At 34.7% G+C, this 19,307-nt stretch overlaps 1 protein-coding gene across 1 annotated transcript; it reads right to left on the bottom strand.

Moving 5' to 3' along the window:
• Positions 1–17,563: 17,563 nt before the first annotated feature.
• LOC129753225 (signal peptidase complex subunit 3-like) lies at positions 17,564–18,489 on the bottom strand. The gene is made up of 2 exons (XM_055749026.1): positions 18,056–18,489; positions 17,564–17,992 (listed from the first exon to the last, which is right to left on the bottom strand). Exons 1-2 carry the CDS (start codon positions 18,367–18,369, stop codon positions 17,977–17,979), a joined length of 330 nt encoding a protein of 109 aa, XP_055605001.1. The 5' UTR covers positions 18,370–18,489; the 3' UTR covers positions 17,564–17,976.
• Positions 18,490–19,307: the final 818 nt, after the last annotated feature.

Below are 19,307 nucleotides of genomic sequence, written 5' to 3'. Positions count from 1 at the left end.
TGTAAAATTTTGATCTGATGTCGGTGGCATTTTTTTTTTGTTTTTGAGCGGTTGCCCCAAATGTCTCGCCCGGGCATGGCATTGCCAATTCAACAATCAATTTGCTGACCTGACAGAACATCTCCGCCTTGTTGTTTTCTGGACATCAACGACGATGAAAACAAAACAACAACCAAAAAGTACACGCATGTTTTCGCGAGTTTTGACGTACGAAAGTACGACACATCCGCTTGTAAGTCACCGGTTTGTGGAACCGATGATGGAAAGGAACTTTGCATTCTACCAGGCCCAAGGATTTCGACCCGTTTTATTGCTAATTTACCCCCCTCTTTCAAATTACCCACGGTTGGATGCATTCCGGTGATCCTCGGGATGATATCACACATGAGAAAAATTATGAAGGAAAGGCGAACATCGGATATCTTCTCTGATCAGATGTTGAGTTTTGAAGTCAAAGCAAAACCATGCCATGCCACGAATTCATAACTACATGCATGTAGTCTGACACCTTTTCGGCTTCGTGGGATGATGTTACAACAACAACAGGCGCGGCGGCAAAAATTCGCCTGTTCGATGAGGCAGAATTAAAACGGAACAAGATTGTAATCACAAAAGTATCAGCATCGAGAGGATGAGGAAACAAGATATGACAAGGAATGCAATTGATTTATAAGAAAAATGGAATACAAAATGAAGACAACATAACTATGCATGTGTGGAAAAATTCCTTCACTGAAAAAAATATATGACTGACTTAAGACCGAATGTTCGAAAATAGGATTGTTCATTTGAACACAAATTTACAATGATATCTTGTACAAGTTCACTTTCTAACTTTAATATTGTGTGTATATAAAAAATGAATTGATCAAATAACTAGATTGTTCATTTCCGACCATTTTAACGTTCCCGGGAATGGGGAAAATGATAAACCCTTATCCTTGAATTCCCAGGATCACGGGACAAATTCAAAAATGCAAATATTATTAATTTCCATAAACTACTTCAAACTTCAATTGGCCTGCCTTCGACCAGACCGAACTGAACGCCATGAGAAGAATTTTAAAATGCAGATTTTTAAACTCTTGTTATTCTTGTGCGCAACCGAAATATCTAATAAAAAATAAATGAGATTTGTTCCTTGGATAAGAAACTATTAATTATGTTTGATAAGTTTAACAGATTTCGTCTGTAGATGAAAATATTTGTCCATTATACTCAAGTGATTCGAAAAAATGCTGATGGCGTTCAGTTCGGTCTGGTCGAACCCCGACCAATTATTCTCCCCTTGCGGATTTTCCAAAATTCGTAAAGGGGGTACAGGGGGGTTTAAAAGAATAATTTGATATTTGTTCTGGCCTTAATGGTGTCAGGTATCCCCAGGACCGTTTCGTTCTGAACTACTCTCTTCAGGCGATATCTGAATCGAGAACATACCTTCGTAATATAAATCTCTGACATTGAAACCCACGCCTAAGAGATGGAAGCCTTCAGAGAATCTACACGCTGGGCCAAGCTCAACCATTAATGCTTGAAAAATAACCATAATGCCAGTTTTGTGGATCAAGTCGTTTTATGAGTTTTCAATGAAAACTCATAAAATGAGATTTCGTGGAGAACTCGGATTATGGTTATTTTTCAAGCATGATAAAAAAAAAGTGAAAATAAGCAGAAATTTAAAGTTTTTTTTTCTTTTATTGGCATAAAATTTAATAAATTAAAAAATTAAAAAAGTACAGAATTCAATCGGTGGTTCCTTTATAAGAGCTTTAATAACAGATTTTTTTATGTTGCACCTGTTCCGGTTGCTTCTACTGGTATCCCTACTGGTGGATGCTGGCAATAGAGATACACATCTATTCTACACTGGCTGGGACGAATCGCTGGAAGTCATAGGATCAGTCTCTTCGATTTCCAATGAGCCCCCATATTTCTGCAATGAAAAACAAGAAAAATATTTGTATTACATGTGTGATGGAGCAAAGGAAGTTAATTGAATTGAGGCAATGTAGAATTTAGCTTTCTTTACCCTTTGGAAGATGCCAAAACAATCCATTTTCAGCATTCTTTGCCAGTATCCGTAGAACTGCCGGTATTCGGATAAAGTGTAGCAATTTTAAGCAGAGCAATTTAGAACCAGCTTCACCATTAGATTTCGTCACATCTGCATCGCATTGGTTTTAATATTGCCTAAACCTGCAACCTGGCAACAAAATACAACGCTCATGACTCAATCTGAAACAAATAATTAATACATTTTTTTAAACAATTACTCTTAACTCAGATCTTTACCTCTAACTTATGTCTCAGGTATTCTCCAAATCCGTATCCTTAAGCATCTTGGAAATCTTCCTCCTCGTGAACTGAGGCCAGAATAACAAACTTCCGGACTCGACAAACTCAGCATCTTTAGTATTGTACATATGCGAATGATTACAGTGAACGGTATCTGACGCTTCCCACCTTATCCGTAGCGCGGAAGTTTATTGGAGCCGTCAAGTGGAACTTTTCGAGATACTGAAAAAACAACAATGGCGGTACGAAGCATTCGTTTGTTATTGAAAATTTAACCATTATTCTGGTTATCCAATAAAAACTTTGAATATGGTTAAAATTTAATAATTCATTCCGGTTGAAAAATAACAATTATCGCACTTTTTGAAAGAAACCCATAAAACGGTTGAAAAACACTCGAAAATGGTTATAAAAAATGAGCGTGTACAGGGTCCGGTAGTTGAACTGCTACATTACTGTAGAGTATAAAGACGGAAAATTACTGATAGCGAAAAGAGAGTATGATGAAAAATACGAGAGAAAAAGAGAAGGAGTGACAAATAGGTGCAAGTCTTGACAAATGAGGTTATAAAAATCAGTTTGAACGATATTGAAGTGAAGAACGGATGTAGTGTGTCTCTTGAAGGCAAAACATCAAGAGAAATTAAAAAGAATGTGGAGTAGCGGGATAACTGGAACCACCAGTTACGACAACAGTAATAATTTCGTTGCACACGAAACAGTATTGAACGACCCCTCGTCGCTTTGTTTACATTAAGTCTAAGCTATCATTGGATGTAACCGTTACTTTTGTAATCAGGTGTTATCCAGAAAAATGGATCTCGAACAGAAACGTAGCACTGTGATTGCCTTGTTCCTAGCTGGCAAACGGCAGAAGGACATAGTTCGTGAGCTGTCCGATATAAGTGTGTGCAGAAGTTTTGTATACCGTACAGTTAAAAGATACCTGGAGACCGGAAGTGCCAAAAAACGGAATGGTGTGGGACGCCGACCTACTGTGAGACACCTGGCATGGCGAAGATCGTCAAGAAGCGCCTTAAGAGAAATCCTCGTCGTAGTGCCAATAAATTGGCAGAGGATCTCATCATATCCCTACAAGATCCAAAAGGTTCAAAGGTAAAAAGAGCGAAAGCGCTGCTGAAGAGGGCCGTGGAAGAAAGGTTGAAGAATATCGTGATTACCGACGAGAAATTCTTCACCGTACAGCAGTTCGTGAATAAGCAGAACGACAGAGTTTGGTTGCCAGACAAATCACGAAGCCATGCCGACTTCACCGTTTGGAGGATGTTGGAGGCCGAAGTCTGCTCTAAGAAACATGAAGGTTCTCATGTATAGTTAGCTAATGCAGAGCAAAGGCGGGAGCAATTCATGGGAGCTTTTCATCAACATGCCCTCTAGTCTAAAATTTCAACACCTATCAAGCTTTCTCCTATTGGCGCACAAATGCCTGTCTATCCACCTTTCTTTCAAATTCTAAAAAATAAATTCTCTCTAGTTTTCATTCCGCCGCACATGCCATTAAAATTATAATCATACAAATAAAGGCGATTAAAATCATATCAGCACCAACATGAGAAAAGGGTATAAAAGACAAAATAAACAAAACCCGTTTTCAGTGGATTCAAATAGCCCAATAGGAGCTCTACTTAACACAAAAACCGTTTTTAACTTTTCAGTTTTCGTAAGATTTATAATGCAGTTTGAGCAAAGGATCTAAAAAATTTAGAGCCATAAAATGACATTATCCTCACACAGATTGTCTTTTACACCCTTTACTCCACAACAAAGCAAACGGTCTAGATGCAAAACATTAAAAGGGGTAAAATGCGGAAAGCTATTCACTCACTCCTATAGCGAGAACCATAATCTTACCATAATCCTTTGTCAAAAAATAGGGGAAATTTTATTTCCATTTCACTCACACATATGAGACATACCGTACAAAGCAAAGGGTGTAAAAACAATTAGACGAATTTCATACTGCAGCTAGGGTCTATAAACAATTGCGAGCTATTTTTCCATGATAATACCGTCTTATCGATAAAAACATATTTAGAATGATCCTACGCATCGTTTTGACCATATAGACTTTGAAGATTCCTCGTGAATTTTAATTAGCGATTTAAAAAAGATTGCAAAATTTTCAAACGCGTTTTTCTCGAAACGTCATATATGAACATAGACCCTTTTCTCGTGTTGGTGCTGATATAACAAGTAATGATTTTGTATGACTTCTCCGCAAGAACCCATGAAAAGACTTTTCGGGGAGAAGTTGAAATTTGGTTATTTTTTAACCGTATTCAATATGGCGAAGGAGCTGTAAAATGGTTATTTTTAATTTTGATTTCAAGAGCAGTTTTCGCAAATCTTTTTGTGAAAATGGCAGCTTATGGCAGAAAAAAAACATTTGTCGGGATGAATAAGCCAGTGATGCTTAAAATCCCTTGAGAAAAAAAAAAAAAAAATAAAAAAAAAAAACATTTGATTTTGAAATGTTTTGTTTATTGTCAAAACTTTGTTCATCATTGTATTGTTACATTTCAATGATTTTCGTGAATATAAATTTCCGGTTTATTTGTTTCAAGCATCTATGATCTTGTTGAAGATGGTCTTCCTGGGTACAGACGTAGAAAATTTCTATGATAAAATTTAAGTCTTCCGACAGCCTAATTCCATCGGGAATAGCCGGCCGTGTTCCCACTCATCCGTAATCGAGGAAAACCTCCTCGTGCTTATGTTTGTTGTCACCGGAGTTTTTCTTACTTTCAGTATCGTCATCGATTACGATCACCTCACTGAGATTGAGCTTCCTGTTGAGGACTAATTGCGGTTGGGGTTTGGGGTTGTGAATTGCCGGACCGGATGATGGAGTCAGCTCTACTGGCAATCGAATCGTCCTTCATTCCGGTGAATGTGTGATAGCTTTCCATATTTAGCGGTAAGCCTACACCAAAGTCGCATAACTTGCAGGCTCAAGTCAAATCGTTCTTGAATTCTTGAACAAAACATTGAAGAGATTCTCATGAAGGATTATCGCTTCCGGGTGTAGGTAATCGAGAGCAGCCAAGACGTCTCCTAATATACCCTGGAATCAGCAGGATCCAGATTTCCAACTTGGAATCAGACTCACTTCAAAAGCTTCCTCCATAAGGCGATCGCCAATCAGTTTGCTCAATATCCGGTTGGTCCTTCGGAAGAGCTTTTGATTGCCCAAGGTGATTTCAAACATGCAAATTTCAACAGGGACCTGGAGGTTCTGGTTGCAGCAGATGCAGCTGCCCTTATGTCTCCATAACGAGGAAGGACGTGACGAAAAATTCGATATACTTAAACGCACCACTTCATGAATTCGGGTTTAACTGCTAAAAATTCCACAGCAAATAAATAAAATAATGAAAGAAGTGCTGCTGCAAGAATGATTCTTTGTACGATTGCGAAAATGAACAATGTTTTTTCGGTTTTTTTCCGATTGAGGTTAAATTTTTATCCTTTTTTCGGTAAATCCACGAAAACTAGGAATATGGTTAAAATTGTACAATAAAATATTGTTGAAAAATAACCATATTAGTAGTTCTGCAGAAAAAAAACAGAAAATGGTTATTTTTTACTCAAAAATGGTTTAAAAAAATACGAGCGTGTGTACATTTGGATGAGAGGATCCACAGGCCTTCGCATGAACATACGCCCTTTTAAAAATTCTAAGGCATCAACAGGTCCTTTAATAAAATGCGAATAACTTTGTTAGTGTTAAAAAGCAATTTTTAATTCATACAATATATTCAAGATTTCACTAATTTCATCAGATGCACCAAAGTTTTATTCCTATAGAACCTCAAAAGTAACGTACCCTCAAAAAGTAGCTGTAAGCTCTAAAAACATTTTTTTTTATTTAGAAAAATATTTCACAACACGTGTCAAATTTAAACTTATATCAAAGATTTGAAACAAGTTGCAAAAAAATCATCAAGTACAGACTCAATTCGATTTCGGCAACATGTGCCAAAATCGATCGCTTTTTTCGAATAAACGTTAGATACCTAATTTTTCCGCTTGAAAAGGACCTCAGGGTGGCCACAAATTTTTCGTTTTTAAATTCCCGGTTTAATTCCAATTATGAACTAAAGGTTTTTTCATGTTTTAATTTCCTTATTACCTCGAATTATGGCAAACTGTTTAGTCTTACTTAATTGAGTTTGTTGTTTATAAACATTCATTCTATATTCTATTCTATATTTTTTATTTATAGAGGATTTTAACCAACTTGGTCATTCGTCTTCTTAAGAAAAGTTTACATTTTTAACTTATGTATCCACATTCATATCATTGCACATTTACAAACGGGAAAATATTTCGGCTTTTTCAGTCAATTTACGGATCCAAAACACCTTCTCTTCTAAATCCGACGTTTCGTTCTTTATTTGAACTTTTTCGCAGGAACCTACAACAAACATTACAATCTCTTAATGAACTAATTGACAACATAAAACAGTGGAAAACTTACAGAAAACTGTGTTTCTTCATCTGGAGGATCTATTACTATTAAATTCGCATACACTAATTGGACACTTTTTACCATTTAAAACGCTAAAAAATATTAAAAGAAACACTTAGACAAAAAAGCTTATTTGAATATTTAAAAAAATGAAAATCACTGCCTAGAGCAAACTCCAAAGAAAAATCTCAAAAAACTCAGTTAACAAACATTCCGATCACTAGCTGGTTGCACTACCAAATGATGATGTTGATTTAGCAGTATTGGCCTGTTTGGGTATGTTTTTCTTCGGTCTATTTCCTTTCTTGATAGTGTTGAGGATCCCGAAATATGTGGAGCTCAGATGGTCAACATCGGATCTCTTATTCACTGTTGCATCTGTGTTGATGATGTGACAACATTTAGATAAGAGTTTGCGAACTCGATTCTATTTTATGTTTTTTGTTTCATATTTTTCTAAAATGAATAAACAAACCCCCTTAAAAAGAGATAATAACTATTGAAAATATGATCGCATGTTGAAAATATTTTAAAAATATGTAATTTGTTGTAATCACGATCGATATAACAAATTTTTTTATCAATCAGCCGTCAACGTCGAATTAGTTACAAAAGATTTTTTTTCAAATTTACTCTTAAATCCAATTCGGCAAGCTTCATTAAATCAATGTTCAACTCGTGCTGAAAATGTCCACTTTTGCATTAAGATCTATTGCGATTCAGACAACTTTTACCTTGAAAGATGTAAATATACATTTATATAACATTTTTCATATGATTTCATAACATAACATAACATAACATTTATGATAGTCATGCGCCTAAGGTTTTAAGAAGCATCTTAAATTGTGCATCAGGATCAATGAACTTTAGCATAACATCGTTTACGAATCCCATGTTATTCACATCACTTTTGTTCTGAAAGAATATAAATTTTCTACGTTGCTTGAAAATTAGGATTTGGAGTATCAATTTTTGGTCTGGAATTTCAAGCTCGTGGGAAGCAATCATTGATCGGGGGCTCTTAAAATTCGTTGTTTACTAATGATTGTACCACCAAAAAACAGATAGCCTCTTTTAATTTTAAACTGAGCAAAATTCAGAGATTTCTGGACTATTTAATATAAAGAAAAAACAATCACATTTAAAATTGAAATCCATCTCTAAGGATCCAAAATCAAAATCAATATAAAAAATTAATGTAAGAAAAAAGAATAAATTTAGGAACCCGAAAGAGTAATAGCAAAAGAATAAAATAGGAAAATTAAAACACACCAAAATTCAGAAACCTAATCTTAGAGCAATAACGAAATTGAATTCCGTTGCTGATGATTTTCTTGAATCGACGAAAAACACCAAAAAGAATAAAGATTTTTTTGTAAATATTGGGAATCTAGCTTTTGTACTATTTACTGAAATAAATCCGAACAGCTTGCATTTTGAAATTTAAGCACGAGTTATAAAAAGGAAAAAGATTGAATATTTCAATTAAGATTTTTTGACTTTTTTAAGCCATAGCAATTAAAAACAAATAAATTCTCTATTTAGATTCGTTACAGTCATTGATTAAACACGCTACTTTTTATTCATTTCAAGATTCTGATTGCAGAATTTGGGAAAAACGACATCAAATTAATGATTTCAAAAATAAGAAGTAACTTTTTGGGTAATAAGTTCAATACCCTGGAATGAATAGTCCGGGAAAATTATTTAAGTATTTAAAATTATGAAAATTTACTGTGTCAATTCAGATTCACCATCTGTATTTTTTTATTTAATCTACATGTTTTTCAATTTAAAAATTAATACTTTGAAAATAAATTCAGAAAAGGAAATTACAATTAGAATTTTTAAATTGATGATATTTAAATCGTAGATATTGGAAACCCTTGAAATTTAAGTGCATGATAAAATATGGAATTATGATTCTAGAAATCACAGATTATGAGTGCAGATCTATAACGAATATTCGAGCCTAGCAAATTAATAAAAATATCATTAGCAGAAATATGCGAGAATGGTTATCATTGGAAAATGAGCTCAGGATAATGCCAAATTTCAATACCAGTTAATTAATGCATAACTATTTACTTTACCGTTTAAATATTGATTTTAAAATGGAAAAAGAATGGCCAAGCCTTCAATGGGAGATAATTTTTGAAAACTGCAATCAAAACTGCCTTAGCTGTTATAAAAGTCCTCCTGGGAGATTTGATTCCAACCAATGGAAAAAAAATTAGAGGCACAATGTTAGAAGGCTAAGTTCTCCAAAATGCAATATAAGTTATTTAGAAGATACTGCTCTGCATCGAATAAAAGAATGTCAAGGATCTAAATCAGTTTGATCATGGCTGAATAAAGAATTTGAAACAAAATTCCAACTTCATATTTCTGATGCAGATCATTTGTTCAATGTTCAATTAATAAGTAAAATTATGAGTTCAAGGCAGGATTGGGGTTGACCCTAGAATGTATAACAAAGGGGAGTGTGGGGTATCATGGGCCACTTTTTTTCTTTGCTTCATTACTTCTTTTCTATAAAAAAATAAGAAGAAAAAAATATTGAAAAGGTTTTCTACATTTTTAAGGTATCATAGGGCCTTCTTTATTTTTTTAAATAAATTAATTTTCCCAAGTTCTGACTGTTTAAAAAAAATATTTGTTATGGATTTTTAAAAATGGAGGATAATCGTGGGCCACCAAATCCAAGTTGACTAGATAACATGCTAAGCTTATGAGTTGACCCAAAACTGAAATTTCATAATTCATTTAGTTATTTCAAAGCAATTTCAGATGAGGAAATAAAAAAGAGAGTTTTGTATATTTTCGAAATGTTCCTAATTCCTGGCTCGCGAATATTTCGGCAAAATTCTTTTTCTATTTTTCTGTTCGTCTCTATCGCATTGGAAAAAATGGACAAAATATTTTTGACAACTCTTCATTTGGCATAAGAAAACTTTGTAGATAGGGAAAATGTATTTTAAGTTCATAATGTGTTTAAAAACACCAAAATATAGGTGGCCCAAGATACCCCACAGAATGTGGCCCACGATTCCCCACAAGCTATGATTTGCAAATTTGTTGCGTTTGGGTGACTTATTGATGTTTCATCAAAAATTCCTTTTCCACGTGAAAGAAAATGACAAATCTAAGATCATAAGCGTATGAGCAGATTTTTGTTATGAACTTATGTAACTCCTTAAACATTTATTTTTAATTATAGTGAGAAATCCTCACTTTCTGCCTGGAAAAAACCTCTTTATCATGATAAAGAGTTTCTTTCCGTGCAGAAAGTGAGGTTCCTTCACTAAGAATAAAAATAAATGTTGAAGGAGTTACTATATTATGTTAAAGAATAATGTGTAGACAAATTTTAAAGGTTTCAAAATTAAGCTAACCAAAGCTAGCTTAGCTTAGACTACGTTTAAGGTTTTAAGCAAAACTAAATGTTAAATAAGTAGTTGAATAAGGTGTATCAGTTCACATATAACCTCTGAAATATTGAAGCTGATATGTTCTTGTTTTCGAATATGCAATTTCGGGGAAATTTTGTGGGAATTATTTAAGTACTTTTCAGAGAAAACGGTCGTATTTGGAGGTAGTGTTCAATGTATTTTAAGCTATTCATCGTGTCAATCGCTATAAAAGACTGAGTAATTTGCTATTTCCACAGATCGTCAGCCTTCTCAAGAACTAGACATTAAATTTTTCCATTTTTTTTCTTATTTTTTTTCGGGAAATTCAAACGAGTTTTGTCGAAGAAAAGATTTTGGTTGAAATCGTGCCAAGTGACAGCTAAAGAGGTCGTTTTGCTATCCATTACGAAATTTTTCAAAATATCTCCCCACAAGCAGTCCAAATATTCTGTGCACAATTTGACCACCGTATTTTCTTTATTTTACCGGTGGGCAGCTTCTTTACTTGGTAGAAATGATGGCAGGTCTATTTATAGTCAGCTAGACGTACCAGTCAGAAATATTCGACTTTTTTTATCACTTTCTCTACTCAAATTTTGAACTGAGCATGAAATAACCTTCTCACAATTAATCATATTTACTTTTATTATAATTTTAGCACATTATATTGGATCATCTAGAATTTCTTAAACGATTAGCCATATGAATTTCGGTCGAATAGCTGTTTTTGGGTCTCCCACTGGAACTTTTCAGGATTTTTCTCGATCCTGCCCAAAAAAATGTTGTCAATGAACTTCAGTATTGGACGCTATCTCAAAAACCACTTGACAGATTGTCACCAAATTTTGCACACGTACACACTACATTACTAGGAGAAAAAAACTTCACTAAAAATTTCATCAATTTCTATCCATGCATTCCAAAGTTATTCACAAAACAAGTGTTGCATTTTTCTTTCGAATACACTCCTTATGCTTGATGTATAGTTTTTCATGCTACGCTTAACCAGCATTTAAATGAGCTGCCATAGCCATAGACGCTAAACATCAAAAAATTAGTTTGATTTCTGATAAAAAACATCGAATGGTTTCTGATTTATCAATTAGGTTCGTGGTTTGTTCACATACAATTTCGTGCAAGATCCAAGGAATTTTTATAATCCAAATTAAAATTTTTATGGACTATCAGTACATCTTTGTTAATTTTTTTTGTGAAAAAGGGAAAAAATAAGTTTAAATTTCCTATGATATAATTTTGTTATCTCCGTGTGTTATCTTATCAGATAGATGATAAAGTGAAACAAGACTTCTGAAATGTTTTTGAAAATGTTAAATTGCCAAAAAGGAAAAACAACCAAAACAGTCAAATACAAGTAATTTCATTTGAAATACTCGACTCAAAACACACAATACTTTACAGTTTTCTTTTAAATTCCTATAGCTGTTTCGAGTAATTGAAACTTGTAAATTTTTAAACTTTCAAAACTTTAAGTTATTAAATCCATCAAAATTTTAAAAATATTCGCAAATTGTTAATGGAATTGTTACATATTCAAGCATGCTTCGTAGTTTTCTAGATAAATTATAACCACTTCTTCTATTTCAAGCTCACATTTTCAAGTTTGCAATAAAGAGTTCTAAATTTAAAATATAACTTTTATCAACTTCTTCAAATATGATTGTTTTTTAATTGTTTGAATGACATGCGGTACTTGATTAAATTTCGAGACATTTGTTGAATTTTTTATCTAAATTTTCGGAACTGTTTTGAATTTCGAATTCCGGTATAAGAAAAGTTCAAATACCGGTATTTCGATAGGAACTTACTATCCTTTTAAGTGAGTGTTTTGAAATCGAAAACAGAATCAGTTTTCAATCAAATTAAATTGTGATATGATCATTAAAATTTGCGGAATCCTACCCCTATTACTCAAAAAAATCTTTCTCACCGTTTCAAATTTGGACTGCCCTTTTCCATAAGTTCCTCAGCACACCCACCGGTGTGAACCAACTACTTATCGTTTTCTTGATTTTCATTTTAATTTTTCGCCCCACAAATGAAGAAGCAAAACAAACCCATAAAAAAGTATTTACTTATCGGCCACTTTTAAGATTTTCGATTTTCTCTCGGTGGGAAACCAAAGTTAATCATAATTTTAGTACGGAGGTGATTAATATTAGCCCCATCGTCGCAGATTGGATTTTACCCGATATGATGTCGCTAATGAGAATTGCTGTGGTCCAAATTTAAAATGAGGGTCTCTCGAAGGCTTAAGCTGATCGACGAAGGATAACTGAGACTTTTAGAGGAACCGGAGAGACACCGAGGGCAACTATTAAACCACCAGCATATATTCGTTCAACTTATGCTTGCCGATTCTGTCGATTTATCCTGGTGTAAAATATCACACAAAATTTCAGGTTTGCTACCGTGAAATTCGTTGTTCTTCCCTCGGTTATATTTTATCAAAAGCGATTAAGAACATCGGAGATAAAAATGAAGGCATCCGATGACTTAACTACCTAAAGAATTCTGTAATGCGCATGCAAATTCCTCTGCCAGGAGAAAAAAAAATATCAGCAACGTTCAATCGAGCGGTCGAAAGGCGAAAGGTTTCAGCCGAAAATTTATCAACAGTTTTCGTTCAGCTCAAATTTACGATGTTTTCGGTATTTTATGCTTCATTAAGCTCCTCACAATGGAATCGGCAACGGGAATTAAGTTGAGACGAATGACTTTTTATAAGGTTTATGTTGAGTTAAAACGGAAAAAAACTTGCATGCAATTTTTTTAAACACTTCTCGTGAAAAAATCTATTTTTTACCGAAATTTTCAGTAAAACTGTTCTTTTTTAAGATGAAAAAAAAGTAACTTGGTTTGGTAATTTTTTTCAAATTTTAACAAAAATAATCACAGTGCCTTTTAATTTATAACCAAAAATATTCACAGCCTCACACTATTGGCCAAAATTACAAGCGCAATGAGAAAAGTGAAGTTATGGCATTTAGCAAAAATTTTATTACCAACGATTTTTCTTCGACAAGATTCGAGAAAAGCCCCGAAAAAAAATTCGTCTCCGGCAGTAAACCACTCATATTTTTATTGACTGCTTAAGAAGTTTTTTTTCAGACTTTTCGCTTCATTCGAGGGAGAGATGTAAAAAAAATCCCACCGAAGCCCATAATTTGAAAATTACTTAATATTTTATTCACTGCACTTCGATCGGATCGCAACAGCTAAACTTTGACAACCCCCCTCTTCTTGTCCTGAATGGAAAAAGAACCCCTCAAAACGTCAGACTCTCGCCGAGATGCAGCAAATAAAAAATTCCGGTGGTGAAAGAAAGCTTAATTTACGACCACTTGGGCATCGGAAGCCCCGCTGAGCTGAGCTGCGCTGATGCCTGGATCTGGATGGGATTTCCCTGCGGGAAGGAAGGATTTTTTTCGGTGCGGTTCGCGTAATTTGTGGTTCGAAGAATCTCGCGAAAGCTACCGGACGACGACGGAATGCCTATATACCTTCCTCCCTCCCGGTGATCGGTTACTATTATGACTGGTAAACGATTCAATTCGATAATCAAACAATCGGATCTCATTTGCGGTTTTGTGGAGGTCTGATTTGTTTGTTTGGGGGTCTTGTAAATGACCTGGATGCATCTTAACAAAAAAAAAAAACAAATAAATATTATGAATAAGAATCAGGCGCGGTCCTAGAGTTCGTTCTTGGGTGGGTGATTTTACAAATTTTTGAAAATCGACCAATGAAAACAACTTAAGAGGGGTGGAGTTTATGGTTCTCCGCCAATTTGATCTCATTGAACTGAACAAGAGGTATTTAATAAAAAAAAATCAAAATTTGAGAAATTAACTTTTTTAATCCATTTTCTATGAAGACATATTTCGATACCTTTGATACAACTTCAATCTGTGAAACAATAATTTTCCACGCAACAAAATTTTGAACAAAAAATGATTTTGTTAACTGTATTCTAAGGAGTTCAAAATTATAGACTTAAGGGCTCATATGTTATAAACGAAACTAATACACTTGTTGTGAAAGAAGAAAATTTCATGATATCTTTAATTTATTTCTTTTTCCTGACGTTTTGCATTTTGACGTTTGAGAGAGCAATTATTTACGATAAGTATTTTTAAAGGGGATACGATCAAACTTTGGTCAAGGGAAAACACATGTAAATCGGTGAAATCGTTTATTTAAAAAATCAAATTAAATTTCTTTTTCAAGTTTCATCAGTATAAAATTCAGGAAAAATAATCACTAAGGCTTCCGCTTTTCGAAATCCGAATTGCCGGGCCTTACGCTTAATCCCTGCCATCAGATTTAGTACAGCCACCTTGTCCACCTTCTTCGCCGCAGAAAGCCAGTTTGTCTTGAACTGCTGCTCGTCCTTAGCAGTTTTTTTGGTCTTCTTTAGGTTCCGCTTGACAATAGCCCAGTATTTCACAATTGGGCGGAGCTCTGGCGTGTTGGGAGGGTTCTTGTCCTTGGGAACCACCAGCACGTTGTTGGCGGCGTACCACTCCATGGCCTTTTTACCGCGATAGCAAGATGCCAAATCCGGCCAAAACAGTACGGAACAATCGTGTTTCTTCAGGAAAGGCAGCAGACGTTTATTCAAACACTCTTTCACGTAAATTTCTCGGTTGACAGTCCCGGAAGCTATGAAAATGCTGCTTTCCAAGCCACAGGTACAGATGGCTTGCCAAATCAGATATTTCTTCGCGAACTTTGACAGTTTCATGTGCTTGAAAATATCTGCTACCTTTCCTTTTCCTTTTGCCGTATAAAACTCCTGTCCCGGAAGCTGCTTGTAGTCGGCTTTGACGTAGGTTTTGTCGTCCATTACCACGCAGTCAAACTTCGTCAGTATCGTCGTGTACAGCCTCCGGGATCGCGCTTTGGCCGTCGTATTTTGTTTATCATCGCGATTTGGAGTCACTACCTTCTTGTAAGTCGATAGTCCGGCTCGTTTTTTGGCTCGATGCACGGTTGTAAACGATACACCCAGCGTATTTGCGGCATCTCGGAGAGAGAGGTTAGGGTTTCGCTTGAAACTACCTGCAACTCTCTTTGTCGTCTCAGCGGCTTTTGGTTTTTGATTTCCCCCCGATCCAGACTTCCTGGCTGTCGACAAACGTTCCCCAAACACTTTAATTACATTTGTAACGGTTGATTTGGCAACTTTTAGCGATTTTGCCAGCTTTGTTTGCGAGTAGCTCGGATTTTCGCGATGCGCGAGCAAAATTTTGATACGCTGCTCTTCTTCCTTGGACGGCATTTTGACAACTGAAGAGTGAATTCCAAAATCGAAATAGGAGCAACATTCTACACACACACACACACACACACACACACCTTCAAAATAAGGGGTGTTCAGGTTTTTTAAATGCAAAATTGAAAGAAATACGTCAAGTTGATATTGACCAAATTTTGACCGTATCACCTTTTATTCGAGTTCACATTAAGGTTTAAACCGAAATAAAAAGTTTCTCATTTATTGGAATATATTGCTTATGAATCTTTTTTGAAATAGAATTTTGAATATCGGGACAATTTTTGGAGTATTTGCCGAATATTTTGAATGGTTATCCAATTATCTTTGAATGGTGTATTTTTTAGAGCTGAAGAAATGAAACACATAAAAAAAAGATTTTTTAATAACCGTTTTCAAACAGCTTTTTATCCACCATCCTCATGCTTCGAAGCAGTTTGAATTAAAATCCATATTATCACCAAAACCATTTCCTAAAAGTTTCGCCTGATACTTAAGTTATAGACTTTACACATTTAAACTTTAAATGTTCCCAAACAGCAATTGTCATGGCCTAAAATCTGACGATTTTTTATACTACAAATTCCTTTTTTTTTATTCAAGCTAAAAATGCAAATTAACTCCTTTGAGCTTTAACTCAATGAATCAAAGAAACGATTGGTTCTGAAAACAGGAAAACATATGTTTAGATATATTAAGGTTTCCAGAATTTTTTCAATACCTATCCGGGCCGGACAAATCCGGGCAATTTTTTATAAAAACCTGGTATAATCCGGGCATTTGATTTCAAAATTGACGATCGAAATCCGGGCAATATCCGGGCAAATTTTGTCAAAACCCAAAAATTATTCAACAAATATCAAGAAAAAAAAATTGAAAAAAGTTTCGACAGATTCTAAATCGTATTAGAGGCTTCGAAAAAACCTTTTATGATATTTTTTTATAAAACTTGCTCAAAAATTTCGTTTTGGAGGCATAAATTATCAATTTTTACAACTCTATTTGTTTTTTTTTTATTGTTTTATTTGCCAAATAAAGTGAATAAATCCGGGCAACATCCGGGCATTTTCCAATGAAATCCGGGCAACTGGGCCGGGCCGGACTGTTCCTAAATTTTGTATGAAATATCCGGGCAATATGGCAACCTTAAGATATATTCCCCCAATTTGTATACATATCTTAGGAGGCGATGGAAATCCCGTTCTGAGTGTTAGTAAAAGTTTTTTTTTTGTAAACATTGTAACCAAAACAATTCAACCATCATCGCTGTACCAGCGAAAACAATCATTGCCAACTGCTGTTTACGATTCTCGCTTAGGATACATAAACATCCTGGCATATGACGTAGGCTTTGTTTACATTTGTACTTTTTGAATAACGAGTTCTGTAATAGTGTGCGTGTTTATTCATCACCTTCTTTGTACCACATTGATAGCCACCCATTATTTTAAAGATTCTAATTGAATCATTGGGATGTTCTGATTTCAAAATTACCTGAACATTGTTGGTGGTGATCTGCGATTTAAGTAGGATTATGTAATATTTTTAAGATTCAATAATATTTAATTGAAAAGCAGATTTTTTAAAATTTAATTGATCGAAATGAAATAATCTGTTCAGGCTTCGAGGGTTTCATGAGTACATTTCAAAAATGAAACACCGGGCAAAGATATTATATTCTATCAAGATACCCGGCTGCATAGATTTTCGAATAAGTAGTCTGGGACATCGATACGTTTGTTTACGGTGCTGCCACTTAGCGAAAAAGTCTTCAAGCTTTAAACTTGCATGCAAGTTGAAAAACGAGCAAGTTTTTCATGCGACCAACAAAACTACGTAAACATTAAAAAAACGAACGTTACTTTACCCAAACAAGATTTTTGTGGAAAGAAACTTTGGCTCAACTTTTTTTTTGCCTGGTTCGTTGGATGGAATGGATTTCTTTCGGCTGTCCGTTCAAGCGAGGCATCGGTGAACACTGAGTTTGTCAATAGGGCAGATTCTGGAGAAAATTGAAAACAAATAATTTCAAATTTCGTTTTATTTCGAACATTTTCTCCTTTCAACTGAACACACATAATTGAAGAAATAAGGAATAAGTGCATACGGTTCTAGGGATCATTTAAAGCAGATGTTCCTGCAGATGGTTTTTCATTGATGATTGATCATGTTAAGATAGGCAGCTCAAATTTGCAAACAAAAATCAAATTTATTAGAATGGAATAAATGGGAAAGCTGCATGGTCAGCTGCAGTTCGGCGGAAAACGAATCCTTCGGTGGTTTATTTTAGTATCGATTCGTTTTTCTTTGAGCTTTTTTATAATCACCGATAAATTCTGGTAGCTTTTTTGAAATAATTTTTGTAGTTCTTTAGAGCAGCATGAAGGTTTCCGAGAACTTGAACCAATGATGTCCATGAGCAAATACATTCGGAATCAGTCCTGCATTTGGAACGATGTTCCCGGAAAGGGTCGTCGTCACGTTCTGTTGCCCCTGAAACACAAAATCAAATTTTCAGATTGAAAACCAAAAATCTTTTAAAAGTTCGAAACTCACTTCAACCCATTGCTATCGTCCCAGAAGTAGTTCTCGGTGATCATGTTCTTGAAGTTCAGCAAAGTGTTTTTGCCTCGCAGGATGATTTTGTTCCACAGGACCACCTGATTGAGCTCGTTCTGTTCCGTCTGGTATTCGGCCGTCAGATACAAGAATAGTTGCTTCACACTCCAGTTGAACAATTTATTGAGATCGAACGTCAGGAAGCCCAGATCATTCTTTTCCCGGGAAGCGCTGAAGTCCGGAACGTTGCTGCCAGATTTCATCGAAACTTGAATCACTCCCAAACGGAAAAAATAATAATGGAGCTTCATCGATTGTGGTGTAAACAAAAACTCCAAAGCATGCTGTTAAAATTTTCGAATTAATGGTTAAAGTCTAATTCGTCAATATTATTTTGGCGCTAGTGTTTTGTCCCCAAAATTTCTCAGAAGCCGATAGTACCTGCACCGGGGCAAATGCAAAAGAATATCACCACAGTTCAACTTTCATATTTTCTGAAAAAAAGTAATTTTAAAAAAATAAATATTAGTTATGTTGACAAAAAGAAATATAGTATACATTTGTTCCATTTATTGGGGCAAGTGAAAACACATAGGACACATTCCACGCACTTGTACCGCTCAAAAGTGATTTTTATCCGTTCGCGTATCAAAAAATCTCAAAATTTTCTATAATTTTGATAATTCAAATCACACAAAACCAACGGAAAAAAGAGAAAAAAGTTTATTTACACATGTTATGGATGATTTTTAAAATCAGTTTTTTTGTTGGAAAAAGTGGTGTTTTTGACAACTTTTACAAAATCGTTAATTTTAATATATGGATGATTTTTTTTTGGAAATATTTTTAGTATGTTCAGAAGCCAAAAAACACGGCTTCATTTTGTAGAATGTAGAATTTGTTTTTATCCAATGTAGTTGGTTAAGAAAGCGAACAAAAACAGTCGCAAATGAGTGAATTCAAGTCACAAAAAAAGGGAAGTTTTTAATTTTACGGGAAAACTCTGACATTTTTTTAAATAAAAAAAATGAGATTTTCTTTGAAAATGATAAGAAGATTCTAAAACACCAAAATTTATAGAAATCGGTTGGAATCTAGCTGAGTTACAACAGCGCGAATGAGTGAATTCACGTCACAAAATTTGATTTTTTGTTAAATTTTATATGAAAAATATGTTCTGAAAGCTGTTTTGACCCTCCAGATGGTCGGATTTTTACAAATAGAGCATCATTTAGTTGAATTTTTTTAA

Source organism: Uranotaenia lowii, chromosome 1 (genome assembly GCF_029784155.1).
Source record: "Uranotaenia lowii strain MFRU-FL chromosome 1, ASM2978415v1, whole genome shotgun sequence".
In the NCBI taxonomy this organism is placed as follows: domain Eukaryota; kingdom Metazoa; phylum Arthropoda; class Insecta; order Diptera; family Culicidae; genus Uranotaenia; species Uranotaenia lowii.
The sequence above is the reverse complement of the archived record's forward strand: the minus strand, read 5'-3'. Positions and strand labels throughout refer to the sequence as shown.

What these genes read in the sequence shown, in the direction of transcription:
- LOC129753225 (XM_055749026.1), bottom strand. Translation starts at nt 18,369, where the DNA reads ATGAAGCTCCATTATTATTTTTTCCGTTTGGGAGTGATTCAAGTTTCG.